We start from the raw sequence: 14410 nt of genomic DNA, 5'->3' as shown, positions 1-14410 counted from the left end.
TATAAATCCCAGTAAAAGTTAAAACCACTGGGATATATAACTTACCATAGCAAATTGTACACGCTTAAAAATATAAACTGACAGGTTTATAGTTATAAGTCGCACAGCACTAATTATGAGCATTAGAATCCGTTAACAAAATAAGAATAACATTGTTATTTGCTATTTAATATATCATTTAATGCACATTTCTTGCTAAAAATAATGCTATTTTTAATATAATGCGGACCCATTTGATTTTATTTAATTTCTAATTAAAATACCCGGCATTGTTTGGAGTCATTTGACGTCAAGAAAGACAGATGAACTTTGATTCAGTAATAGATTAAAGCTTAAGAACAAAGTTGAAAAATGCACTTGTTAGCTTAAGTAGATTCATGGTCATGCCAATACATTATTTTCCTTTGTAAGATGGATGTCGTATTTTATTATACCAAAGATGACGTCACTATATAATTTTTTCTTATGTGGTATGAAACTTATACTTTCCTTCACAGAATTTACCTTGTTAATGCAGTTAAAAGGGTGAATTCATCAATACTATTATAACAAAATTAGTCAGGAACAAATTTACTAGCAAGACGGATGAGGTTATTGGTACTCAAAATACAGGAATATAGCGAAAGAGAATAATTGAAAACTTAAATATAGCTTTGACAAATAAGGAATCAATTGAGCAAATAACTTAAAATTTTCAGGCATTCAAAGATTTTTGTATATCCAACATTCCGAAAAAAAAAAGTTGCTACAGCCACTACCTTTTGTATCACGTGTTTTTAATTTATCTCCTTTTTAAAAGCTTAAATATAGATATGCACGATGGTGGTCTGAAAAGTTTCGAAACTTAACATAAAGATGGCAGCACTCGTAAATAAAATTTAATAACATCTACCTAGCATTCGTTACTCAACCAAGTTTCAGCCATTTTGAAAGCGCAGTTATTATGTAACTGTCGTTTGAGTGAGTTGACGCGTGCGTTTTTGTGAAAATGACAAAATTGAGCAACAAGCTGTCATTAAATATTTGTTCTTGAAAGTGTAACCTTTAAATAGATTTCAACAATAGCATTCATATAAAGCCTCGTTGTGTTGAAATTTGACGCGTCAGTGTCAATCAAACTCGGAATAATTGAGCCAAAAACAAAAAGTGTCTCGTGAACTATTTTTTGCAGAAAAAAACGAGACATACTATTTGAACAGGTTACAGACATGGGAATGTTTTACTGAAAGCTTAAATGTACCCTAGGCTGGGGCACCATGCTCTAAAGGTTTCCCAATTTTTTTCATGATGATGTTCCAAATTGGATTCCGTATTTCACAAGGAACGAAGAGAGGAGAATTTATCGGAGGAAAACTACCAAACCTTATACGGGGGTACATTGTAGATTAAAAACATGGGAACCATCATCGGTAGAAGTTTGTATAGCTACAAGGAGACTTTGTTGAAAAATAAAATTCAGAAAAAAATTCTTTTATATTTGTTAGATGGGAAACTTTTCAGACCACCACCTACATCAAAATGATTATACTTTCTTAAAAAAGTTATTTAAAAATAATATAAATTGTTATTTTCGTTTAAAAAAACAACATTGTTTAATAAATATGAATAAAAATCTACGGACGAAAGAATTTTTCATATAAAAGAAATCAAATTTGAAAAAAAGGAACGAAAGAAAAATGGATTTCACGTTTATTCTTGTACCAGGCCCCATTGACGCAAAAATCGGCTTGTCAGCAGTCCTTTTTAACTTTAATGATCCTCATCATATAATTACCTCAAGGATCAGGATGCCCATCTCTCTTTTGCTTGCTTTTTTATCTTAGATATAAAAAATGTAATCCTTTACTTTCATCACAGCCGTTTTTCACATTTTTCCTTTTCATGTTTTATTATTTATTGAATTTTTAATTGAAAACTGAGTGATAAATTGCACTCTACATTTCTAAACACTGATGTTTAGAATATCCCCAGATATAGCTATGTTAAAAAAAAATGAGTTGATTTCTTTATGTTTTTAAACATCTTAAATTTAGCAAGTAATAAAACCTCCTTTCCCTGATCTCTTTCTATATCTCTCTCCTTCTCTCTGTCTCTCCCTCTTCTTTTCTCCCTCTGTATCTTTCTACATCCCTCTCTTTGTCTCTTTTCTTCTAGCTTCATTCTTTGTTTCTATTACTCTATAATTCATCCCTACAACACGGGCACCCTTTGCTAGGAACTTATGAAATTCATTACTAGCGTCTGCTTTTTTTAATCAATGATAGTGAACCTCAATTTTTTACTACTGAAGAATCCTATAATTTTTTTTTAAGATCTTTGAAGGTTTAAAGTATAAATAGATCAATAACTCCTTAAATACAGTAAAATAGATTCATGCATATCAAAATGAAATAGTTAAAGATAATCTCATGGGACACACTAATGAAATACTGTCTTTTATTTTATTTGACAGTCAATAATATATAGGTACATGATAAAATTCATGGGAGTTTGAGTATTATTATTTATACATACATATTATCCCAAGAATGACTGTAATTTGCTTTGGAATTCCATGCTATCTTAATTTCACATCCAGACTGGATTATATAATTTTGAATTATATAAACTGAGGTTAGTAAAATATTTATTTTTCACCCCATTCATCTAGGATGAACAGACTCACACAAACTAGTTGATCCGAACATTCCACAAACACGAAGGCCCAATCGTTTCAGAAGCTCAAATCCTGGTAGCAATCCAATCAAGAATTCTTTAGTTGAAGATAATGACTTGAACACGTTTTTCAATTCATTATTTAATTACATGTCAATCAACTCGAGTTACAATCTAGCAATAATTGCATTTTTTTACCAATTGATGAGCCTGCTCATTCTCTACAATATTGGGAAGAGATGAAATACACCATCACAATTATCAAAGTTTTGAAATATTTTCTATCAACCAAGTTTTAAATTCAAGATGACGAACAGCAGACTTTCTTTTTGAAGTAATTCAGAATATTTATAACCATCTTCATTCTTTAATCGTATTTATCTTCGATTTTATTGCACAACTCACTATTCTGGTTAATGCAATGATATGAGAGTAAGTCTGGGCAAACTACCTTAATTCTCACCCCAAAATTTCGTTGGACTTGCCCATAATTAATGGGTCGTTGGATCGATTTTACTAGTGATTAATTAATTAAAGGGGTGTGATAAAAGAAGGATGATATTGAATTGAGATTATTAGGTAGTTCATGTCAGTCTTGCAATAAAACAAAAATGAGGCTAATTATACATATACTAATGCATAACTTTAAGCAAATAATGCCTTTTTCTTAGCTTTTTATTATTGTTATCAAATAATTTTGGCAAGTTGTATGAAATGCACTTGCGGGCAGGACTTGATCCATGGGAGGTCTGTTTACAATCATTGATTTAAAGAGTTATGGATTTTTTTGAGTTCAGTATAAATTAGCTTTCGAGTCCAATTGGAGTCGCAAGTCTTTGATTGCGAGATCAAGTCGAGTCGTTAGCCTTCAAAATAAGTCCAAGTTGAGTCGAAAGTCTCGATTCCATGTCCACACACCTAGTATAATATATTGGTAAATTAATACTTTGTATCTTTACATATTTTAATGTAACCCTTCTCTAATCTCCTTGAGCTCTCAAAAATATTTCGTGTCTTAGCCTGACCAAGTTAAAAAGAGACACCCATGGAAAGTTTCAGGGTACCGTAAAATACACACACAAAAACACAAACTCTTTTATAAATAATAGTAATTATTAAGATTATTCTTGAATGAATAAATTGATCAAACTTTATTTATTTAATATCAACATAATTATAAGGAATGAATACTGGATATTTTCTAAATAAAATAGAATAATATCAAACTTAGAATATTTTATAAATTTTAAGGTAACTTAAATCTCTGTGCAAGTCAACTTCAATCCACTCCCAACCTCGACTATGAAAAAGAAATGAAAATTTTGAAAAATACAAAACAAAAAAACAATTGGTAGCCTACTTTCTATGTACTTCTTGCTGCAAATTGTTCATTATTAACCTTAAAATATTCATTATATTTATGAATAATTATTTCATATATTGAATTGATTATTTTATCAAAATCAGTATCAAATATAGAGTCTCAAACGACACAAATGCTAAAGTAATACATGGAACCAGCTACTTTAATTCGTACAAGTGTTAACGTATTATAATATATGGAAACAGATGGAAAAAAGAGTACACTACTTCTTTGTTTTTTCAAAAAATAAATGAGTTGTGTCCGCTTTTTCGTCCTTAAGAATATAAAACTGATCAATTGGGAAGTTTTTTCCTTGTATGAATCATTCATCTATAAGACTAAGTACAAATTTAGTATGTTTTCATTATATTACATTATAATAAAAACAGAAAAAAGGAAGGACAGACAGTATGTAAGGACCGATTTTAAGTAAGGAGGGGGGTAATTCATGAAAATAAGCAAATTAAATTGTAGCTCAACTTTGCAGATGCAAATTATCTTTTAAGCACTCTGCAAAAAAAAAAAAAAAAAAAAAAATCAGGCAACCGCCTCCTACCCCCAAAATTACCTTTTCCTCCATGAAATCGTATTTTTTAATTTATTATCAAATAAGAAGAAAAATGCAAATGACGTGATTATTAAAGCCTTCTTAAGCTTAAATCATAATTCTATAATATACATAAAAAATAAGGAAAAAATAAAAAAAATAAGCAGACATTTTGATGCACAATAATTATTTTTTTAATACAGGATAATTAAAGAAAAATGACTTGGTCTACTTATACAACTGATATAATTATTTCTTGATCATGAAATAAGTATATTTTGTCCTTATTAACTAAATTTCTTCTGCGTTTACTTATAGAACTAAAATAATTTGTACTTTATTGTAAATTTAATATATTTTGTCCTTCTTAACTTTTTATTTGAGCTTTGTTACACAACTGAAATTTTTATTCCTTAATTGTAAATGTAAAATATTGTCCCTTTGTGTTAAATTTCTTTTGAGTCTAACTGAATCTACATATTTTATGAAATATCCTCATTATGAGTTTATTTATGCAGGCATAAACACAAAAGAAAAAAATTACTTCATCTAAAATTAATTGGTTACAACATATTTTCAATTATGCATCATCCTCGTTGTGTTCATTCATGGACTTGAAAGAAAGACAAGTTTTGCTGCCTTCTCTGCACCAATACAGTATACTATTCCAGAAGATGAGAAGACTCGTTCTACTCTGGAGCAGGGGTTCCCAAACTTTTCAGCCTGCGACCCCCAAAATAACGGTGCCAGAGACGGGCGACCCCCAACAACACTGGAGGTGGATTATAATGTTGCGCAAAGCCACGCACACATTCACTATGCGTGCTTGTGCGTGTCTGTTCTCCCAGACAGCACGCGCACACACAGGCCACGGGGCCCCGCTCACTCGACCAGAGAGACGCACACAGTGAGATCAGAGCTCGTTCACGTGAAGCAGCCGATCAGTGACTGACTGCTTCTTAACAGTTGAAACAGTGAAAACACAGAGTCTCTCTGGTCACAGCTGCTCAGAGATCAACGCCGCAGCTTCTTGAACAGAGCAGAAGCTACTGGTGGTTTGTACCGAGTTTCTGTGTCCACCTCCAGTCCGACCTGCTCTCACGTTTAGTTTTAATATTTCGTCAACTAAAATATATCTTTTTAAGCTATTAGGCTGCAGCTATATAATATTATTTATTTCAAAATAGAGTGCTTCTTATTTTATACATTTCATACATATACACACATATATGGGTAGCAATTTATTTCAAAATAGGCCTATACTTGCAGTTGTATTTTTTTCTCCTCTTCAGACGAGTTTGGTATTTTCCTTTGTTGTTCAACAGTTGTCGTTCTATACTTTAATAATTGCAACAAACTATAGTTTTAATATATATAGTATAACTATATATAAAACTTTATAAGCTGTGTTATCAAATATGATTTGCGGCTCCAGACAAATTTGATTTGGGGGAAGAGGGGGCAAAACGGCTCTTTCGATAGTAAAGGTTGCTTACCCCTGGCCTATGCAAAACGGGCATTAATACAACACAAAATAACAACAGCCTTACAGAGATGAAATTATTTTATAGTAATTTGAGAAATAAAATACAACCAGAATACAGGGAAACTTTAAACAGCAGGGCTGAGTGAACATACAATTATAAACAAGTGCGCAGGTAAGTCTTGTCTGAGAAAAACACAGGATCTGTGCGCTTATAACGTGCAACAGACACCTTATTGCTGCATGTGCAAAAACTTTACTTATTAGGGATACTTATTTTAGCCTATTATTTACATTTCTTAAACACACCTAATGAGATGGGTGGGCAATATTCTTGGAGCAGAGCAAGTCCATTCTGGGCTTTATTTTAGAGACGGCCACTCGTAGATCCTCCTCCACGTTTAGCCGCGATCTGTATTTATTTTTTATGTAGGTCAGTGCTGAGAACGTTTTTTCGCACAAGTAAGTAGAGCCAAATGGAATCAGGAGATGCATAGCGGCCTTGGATAGCTGTGGGTATTCCCTCTCGACCAAAATCCAAAACTCCGCCAGCGTCTTGGTGTTAAATGCTGCCTGTAAGGTTCTGTCACTTGACAGTTCAACCAATGCGTCCTCCAGGTCGGATGTGAGATGATAAGCCCTCGTAACGGTGAATGGTGATCTTATCCAGTCATATTTCTCTGGAGCAGTTTCCTCCGGAAAATACTTGTTGAAGTGTTCCAGGAGAGACTGAAGGTGCGCTGTGATGAACTTCTGCACAGTTTTGACACTCAGTGCATTTTCCTCGATGAATTCGTCCAGCTCAGAAAACATATCGAGACTCCCCATTCTCACTTGCCCTGACCAGCGCTCGAGTTTCCTCTTGAATGCGCAGATTTTGTCATTCATTGACAAGATGTTAGTGTTTTCACCTTGCAGTGCCAGATTAAGTCCATTTAATTTTTCAAATATGCAAGACAAATACGCCAGCCTTGTTATCCATGCAGGGTCATTGAGGTGGTCGGCGAGCTGGGATCCATGCTCCATCAGAAAAAGGCGCACCTCGTCCCGCAGTTTATAGAGGCGGCTGAGCACATTTCCCCACGAGAGCCATCGGACTTCGGTATGGAACAGCAGGCCCTCATGCTCTGATCCCAGTTCGTTACACAGAGAGGCAAACAGTCTAACATTGAGTGGACGTGTTTATGTAGTTTACCATTTTAACCGCAGTGTCGAGAACATGTTTAAGGTCTGGTTCAAGCGTTTTGCTGGCAAGCGATTCCCTGTGAATCATGCAGTGTGTGAAATTTATGTGCGGCGCCACTTGTAATACTCTCGCTTTCAGTCCTTTCTTTTTCCCCAGCATCGCTCCAGCCCCGTCCGTACACACACCGATGCAATTTTCCCAAAATAGTCCCTCTTCTTTTAGTTTGCTGTCAAGCTTTTCAAAAATGTCCTCACCTGTGCACGTTCCCTCCAGCGGCGAGCAAAACAGCATGTCCTCATTTAGTTTTCCGTCAAAGCTGTATCTGACAAAAACAAGCAGCTGGGCAGAGTTGGATATATCTGTCGATTCATCTAGTTGTAAAGCGTATTTTCCTCCTTTTATTCTGTCCACCAGCTGGCACATTATGTCCTGGGCCATGTCTGTGATGCGCCGGGCAATAGTCCCGTTTGACAGCGGCACCGATTCCAGCTCACGGGCTAATTTATCCCCATGCATGGCCCGACTCATAGCTATAGCAGCAGGTTTAATTAAGGTTTCGCCAATTGTGTGTGGCTTTTTAGCCTGTGCAATTAAATATGCCACCTCATATGAGGCCCTTTGAGCTTTGGCTGGGATTCTTGTTTGGCTGGTAAGGACTTGCTTTTGGTCTCTTACCTCTCGCTCCTTTCTGCGGAAAAAAATCGGATGGTTTAGCAGCGAGTGAGGGATGCTTGGTTTTCAAGTGTCGGAGCATTTTTGCCGGCTTGAGGCTCTCATGTGCAAGTACCTCAGTGCATATCACACATTGGGGATGTTGTCGTTCGTTGATAATGACACATGTAAATCCATACTGGATAAATTCCTCTCGATATTTTCGATCCTTGGTGTGCTACTCAGACTGGTGATGTATATTGCCACGGAGGTCTCCACCTCTGCCGAAGATCGACGCACTTGAGGACGGGGATGCTTGTCTGCTCTCTACCTCCGCTGACCTCTCCTGCTCCGCTTGCATCTCTACCTCCGCTGGCATCTCAAGCTCCGCTGGCATCTCAAGCTCCGCTGGCCTCTCCTTCTCCGCTAGCTTCTCAAGCTCAGGTAGCCTCTCCTTCTCCGCTAGCCTGTCCTGTTCCTGTGGCCTCCTCGATTTGGTTGGTATTAACCAACGTTTCATTGTGACTGTCAATAATTTTCAGCTGCTTTCCAAAAGAGTTTTGGCCAGCTACCGTGTGACTGGTGCTGCTGTAAATGTAACTGTCGCTAACCTGTGTCATAAGATAAAAAAGGAAATGTTCTTTTTGTGGAGGAAAAAAAGGGGAGAAAAAAGAAAAAAACTGATGGGAAATGTGTAAGCTATTTTATTTAGTGACTCTTATTTTGAAGAGGGGTTTTACCGGAAGGATGTGCTGTACTAAACGGCTGCTATGTCTCCTGTGTCTTCTTTAGGCTGAGGCCTTATTCAATACAACAACTAAACGCTCGGCTACAATTGCATGGTTTAACTCTAATATCAACTCATATGTATATGTTATACAAAAAAAAAAATTATAATTCTTTTTTTTTTAAAAAAAAAAAAAAAAAGTATATTTGTTTTTTGGAATGCATTTCGCGACCCCGCATCTGTGTCTCACGACCCCCCGGGGGGTCGCGACTCCCACTTTGGGAACCCCTGCTCTAGAGGACGAGGCTACATCAGTCATAAGTTGATAAACTGCAGAGAGGATATGACTGCCTATAAAACCTGCATGAGATTCCCACAATTCAGTAGCGTAGCTGACATGGTCTTGGTCTATAAACGGTGATCTAGCCTGAAACAGGAACAATTGCCAGATATCTCTTATTGGAATATTCTATTACCATATTCATATCTTCTTCATTAAGTTCCTTCCCTTGCAGTGAAGGATCAAACATGCTGGCAGGAAGATGAGCCTTGGTAATGAACTGTTCATAACTTTTCCTCACCAGTGTTTCCACTTGCTGGTTGTTTTTGAGGTGGTAACATTTATTTTTCCAAGTATTGACTGCTGGAGCAATAGTGCATTTGTCCCTTTGCACCTGATCTAAAGCTTAGCTATTGGCAGTAATTGAGCCAATAGCTCCTTAGCAAATATTGGATACTTCACTCCTTACAGCTGGATCAATCATGGCGGCTGAATATGATCTTCTTAATGGTGCAGAGGCATGTAAAGATGTAAATGTTGATGCTGTGGCTGTAGTTCCTGAAAAAAATATAAAAAAAATGAAGTACCTAGCAATAACAAAAAAAAAATATCATTGTTAAGTATGTGCATCAAGATTTTTTTTTTTTGCCTTTGATGTCTTTAAAAGCCAACTATAAATCATAGTTAGCATAGTAAAGTATGTACATTCATCATTAACAATAGTTGCGATTATAAATCATCATTAATAACAGGACATTGATTTATAATAAGGTCTTGAATTAATTTTGCGTCAATCTGTAGTACAATCTGCTTATAAGTGTGGCAACTTCTATGGTCTAGCTATCATAAATTATTTTGTTCAGTCCTAACGAGGACAATAGGAATGACTTATTGGTCTTAAGACTGTAAATTGGGATAAAAAGATTGGTCTGTTAAGAATAATATATTAAAAGAGAGAAAATACTGAGTACAAACTCAATCCCAGGATTGACCCATCCTTAATCCTGAGTCATAGATCTTTATGTATTACAATATCATATTTATTATTTAATGTCCATGCAATTTGGATAGGTCTAAAAAAGCTAAAAAAATTTAGTCCTAACACTTCGGTCCAAATAAATTGTGGCCGTCCTAGGATTGACAAATAATGTTACAATTTTGATACAGGTGGACACATCTCGCTTTTTGAACTATATAAAGAAGTAGTATATTATCTTTCACCTCTTTTCATGTACACTTGTACGATTTAAAGCAGCGGGTTCTACGTATTATAAACTCAAAGAGGTATTACATAGTACTTGGATTTTTCTATTAATTTATATCCCTTACTATAGCATTTGTGTCATTTCTGACTATAACATTATAAATTCAACATAAGGTAAGCTACGTATCGTCGGACACATCGAAGTATATGTTCATATACTTTATATAGGTATCGTGCGTTATATTTGAGATTTTTTTAAATAAATAGACGGATAAATATGTTAGTAAGAAGTTTTGTATCAGAATATTTTCATTAAAATATCGAATAAAGAGGTTATTAAAGATTCAAAAACACTATGAAAAAAGGCCCAAAATTAATAAATTCGGACAAGTTTCAAATCAAAAATTTTAATTTCGGACGTTATTCGAATCATGTTTCGTAATTTCAGACACCATGAAATAGCAAAAATATATGAGATAAATATACATAGAAGTGCAAATGCTTTGGGGGGATAAAATTCAAAATACAACGTACCTACTCTTGTACGCAGGGGAATCATTGATTATTTGGCAATCCTTGAGATGAAAGATCTCATATCATTTTAAGGGAACGAATAAAGGGAGGAACATAAATTAGAAGAAGAAATTATAAAAAGAAAAAGAAGAGTCATCATTCTTCCTTTTGTCGTACTAATAATTAGTCTGTGTTTCTGACTCCGTCTCGAGAAAGAATATAATGGACCCAGTTCCGTGATATGATACCATGTATTCCAGGTATACCTCCAATATCCAATTCACTGTTAAATCTCTACTCGGATTCTAACTCTAGCCAAGTATCTAAGGAGTCTGTCGTTGTGGAGACTGGATTGGCCTGGATAAAATAAGTTAATAACACTTTTAAAAAAATCATAATAATACATTTTATATCATTTACAGGCGCTATATTATAATGCAGTATAGAATAGGCTAAGGCTCACGCGGTCTAACATTAAGAAAATTTCATAATAGAAAATAAGAAAAATGATATTATTAGAAGGGTACAATTAACTAATAGTATAAAGTTATTCTATAAGCTCCAAATTATTTTGAGTTTTAAAAAAAAGAACCAGCTGATTAATATGGTATAAACTGAATTTAACATCAACTAGCCCCATTTTACTTATTTATAAAGGTATATCCCATGCGGTATATTTAAGTCTACAGAAGTTGAAAGAAATATCCAATGCTCGAGTTTTGATCAGATTTTTTAGAAAACTGTGGTTGTTTTATATTCTAATAATGATTTGCAATTGTTTGTATTTATAAATAGTGGCTGTATCTTCAAAAACGACAAAATGAAATCCAAAAGAATTCTCGTTTGGAGTTTGCCTTCATGGCAGCATGACTTACTTCTCAGAAGACTAGATCTGTAAGGTTTACTCGGTCTTCAGAAAGAGTTTGAAGGCCGTCATTGAGGCTGATGTAGGTCATATTGAATAAAGAATGACAATTTCAATTATAATTCACTGGAAATAAACTTAATATTGTTCAAAATATCTTCCCGAACTAGTTTTTAGTAAATTTTGAAAAAGAATCTTCAGAGTACGCTTAAATATGACACAATGGACATATACATATGTAAAAGATTTGCATTCATAAAGCTCTATAAAAAAAATCATTTATTTCATCATATTATAAAAGAGGTTAAGTTTTTTTTTTAATATATGTATTATTTGAATATTGAAAATCAAAGAGAAGCATTCAAAATATTTTTGAAGTAATATCTACGGTATATTCGTAATCGAATAGATCATAAATTTCATATCTTATATTTAAAGATATATATCGATATATACTATTGAAACTTCAGATTATGAGTAAAATCTAATAGGGCATATGCGTAGTTTACTTATATTCATTTGTAAACCCATCACCAGTGAGTAGCGTCACATTGCGGAAAAATAATAAACTTCGTTGTATAAAATTATGATTATTCGGCGAAAGAAAAGTACTAGCTACTAGCTAGAGAAGGACTTCAGACGAATTTGAGTCACTTGTTAACAAAAGTCCTTTAATTTTATCACTCATTATTACTTAAGACTTTATGAAAGTGATTTTATTAAGTGATCATTAACTAAAAGTATTCTTGACTCAAAGGGGTTCTTCCAAAGATGAGTCTGACAACCCAAGAAGTTAATGTCAAGAATCTACTCTTTTAAAGAAATAAGATACGTATGAAGTCCTTCTCAGTTCTCAATAGTAGTCCTTGAATTACAATTTGGATTTAAATCCATTACAATTAATTCATCTATTGAATAAATATACAGGATAGTTGTATGCATGTACATTTTAACACACTAAAATACTAGCTATATTCTAATTGATATGTCTAAATTAACTTTGGCACAAAATCCGATGAAAAACCCATGTGAATCCGAAAATTTAAGATTTGCCTGATCAATGGAGTCAAAGCACTCATAAAACCAGCTCTGTCCACTTTTAAATTTAGCTTTGATATCGAAGAAATTGTATTTTTTTTTTCTTTTAAGATCCGAGTCGAAGAGAGCCTTGCTCCTTACTATATTGGCTGGCTTGGAAAAATAGGAGGACATGTTTGGAAACTGTGTTGGTACTTGTTTAATATTTTTATAAAGATATCCTTACACCGATAGTTGTTCATATCCTCAGATTGAATTTAAAAGTAGGAAGATAAAAATACCAGTCACATAGAGCAGAATATTTTGAAGGCTATACTCTGTCAAACCATTTTCGGCAATATTTATTTTCGAAGGCAAACACACGTTTCTCACTACTCCAACCCATGGTAATAACTGACTGTATTTCCAGGAAAACTTACAAATATAACCTTGCCCACTACGCTTCTACTTATACAACATGATTTTCACGCATGATAAAAAAAGTAGGGATGTTGCTGCACCCTGTACATAGAATATGCACTCTTTTTGTAAACTAAGACTTATTTTTCCCTTACTATTTAATTGAATAGTAATAAAATGAAATATATAATTGAATTGAAATAATCGCATGATAAATGTCCTAAGGATTTAAAAGATTTTTTTATACATTTATTTTACATTAAAAGAATAATAATTAGCTAATTAATTAGGGTCCTCTAGTTCCTTTAGACATTCATTATATGATTATTTAATTCAAAGCAACAAAAGAGGTTCAGGATATCATGACCTAGATACAGACAGTCTTGGGGTGTATTTAGAATTAGGAAAAGAGACGTAGCAAGCTTGAGAGTGGTTCTCAATGAACAATGATATAAATAGTTTTTGGTAAAATTTAAATGTAAGATGGAATCAGTTTTGTCAAAAAAAAACAAAAAAACAATGGTTTAAGAGGGATCAATTTTAGATCTATCAAAACCTTATTATACATTAGGGATAAAGGAAAGAGACAGATGATTTCTTAGAATTATCTGGAAATGTTATTTTTTTCAGTTCAAGATGCTGTGCTTTAGTCTGTAATCTGTTCCTAGAAGGTAACCAAACATTTTGAAGCTAGTGGAGCTTTTGATTTTATTGAGTATCTACTTGGAAGATCTTGTGTTACAAGTGAAGTCTGCGGATGACACGAAGATCAGCGGCTTGTCTTACTGATTGCATATTCTTCTGGTTAGGATTTAAAGTTATCTATAATAAGAGTAAGGGACCTGTCCCTTCAAGATCTTTTTTTTTTAATGTTCTTTTAATTGGTCAGATGGAGTAGCCCTTATTAAGTATAAGTAAACGATATAGTATTACAATTACTCTATTAACCTAGAAATCTTTTTGAAATCCATATACATAAAATACATTTCTTCCCTAGGAACGATGTGGTCGCAAACCTACGTACATTGAGATTGAGTTCATTTTTATTTTGCCTGGGTCTACTGTGGGATACTTCTCAAGGATTAAGTTTGAGAGCTTTGCCTCTTGCCTTTGTAAGAAAGGAGTAACATGAAATAAAAAACATATGTAACATCTAAGACAGAAAAACAATAATATACCTTGGAAGAATGTTAGAAAATCGAAGGCTTATTAGAGAGCATTCGGCTGGTGTGTGAAGTAGCACTTGTTTATTAGAGATACATTCTATTTTTACAGAAGTGTGGTGATTGGAATTCCCCTTACAGGAATTGTATGGGACCTCCCCAGAAGGTAATAAACAGCTGGAGAAGGTATAACATTCTAAAAGTACCAATGATAAGACCTTTAGACCCTGTTTTGGAAGTAAGAACGGACGCATCCATCCAAGGTTACGGGGCTTTCTTATCCCACTAAAGAGCTATAAACATAACATGATTTATGAACGCGTTACTGGGGAACGA

At 34.1% G+C, this 14410-nt stretch overlaps 1 protein-coding gene across 1 annotated transcript; it reads right to left on the bottom strand.

Annotated features, from left to right (window-relative positions):
- Positions 1-6357: 6357 nt before the first annotated feature.
- On the bottom strand, positions 6358-6876 carry LOC121120037 (protein FAM200A-like). The gene has a single exon (XM_040714886.1). The coding sequence runs from the start codon at positions 6874-6876 to the stop codon at positions 6358-6360; it is 519 nt and encodes a 172-aa protein (XP_040570820.1).
- Positions 6877-14410: the final 7534 nt, after the last annotated feature.

Source organism: Lepeophtheirus salmonis, chromosome 6 (genome assembly GCF_016086655.4).
Source record: "Lepeophtheirus salmonis chromosome 6, UVic_Lsal_1.4, whole genome shotgun sequence".
NCBI classification, from domain to species: domain Eukaryota; kingdom Metazoa; phylum Arthropoda; class Copepoda; order Siphonostomatoida; family Caligidae; genus Lepeophtheirus; species Lepeophtheirus salmonis.
Note: the sequence above shows the minus strand (reverse complement) of the source record. Positions and strands in the feature narration are given on the sequence as shown.

Coding starts and splice junctions, on each gene's coding strand:
- LOC121120037 (XM_040714886.1), bottom strand. CDS start 6,876: ATGGGGAGTCTCGATATGTTTTCTGAGCTGGACGAATTCATCGAGGAA.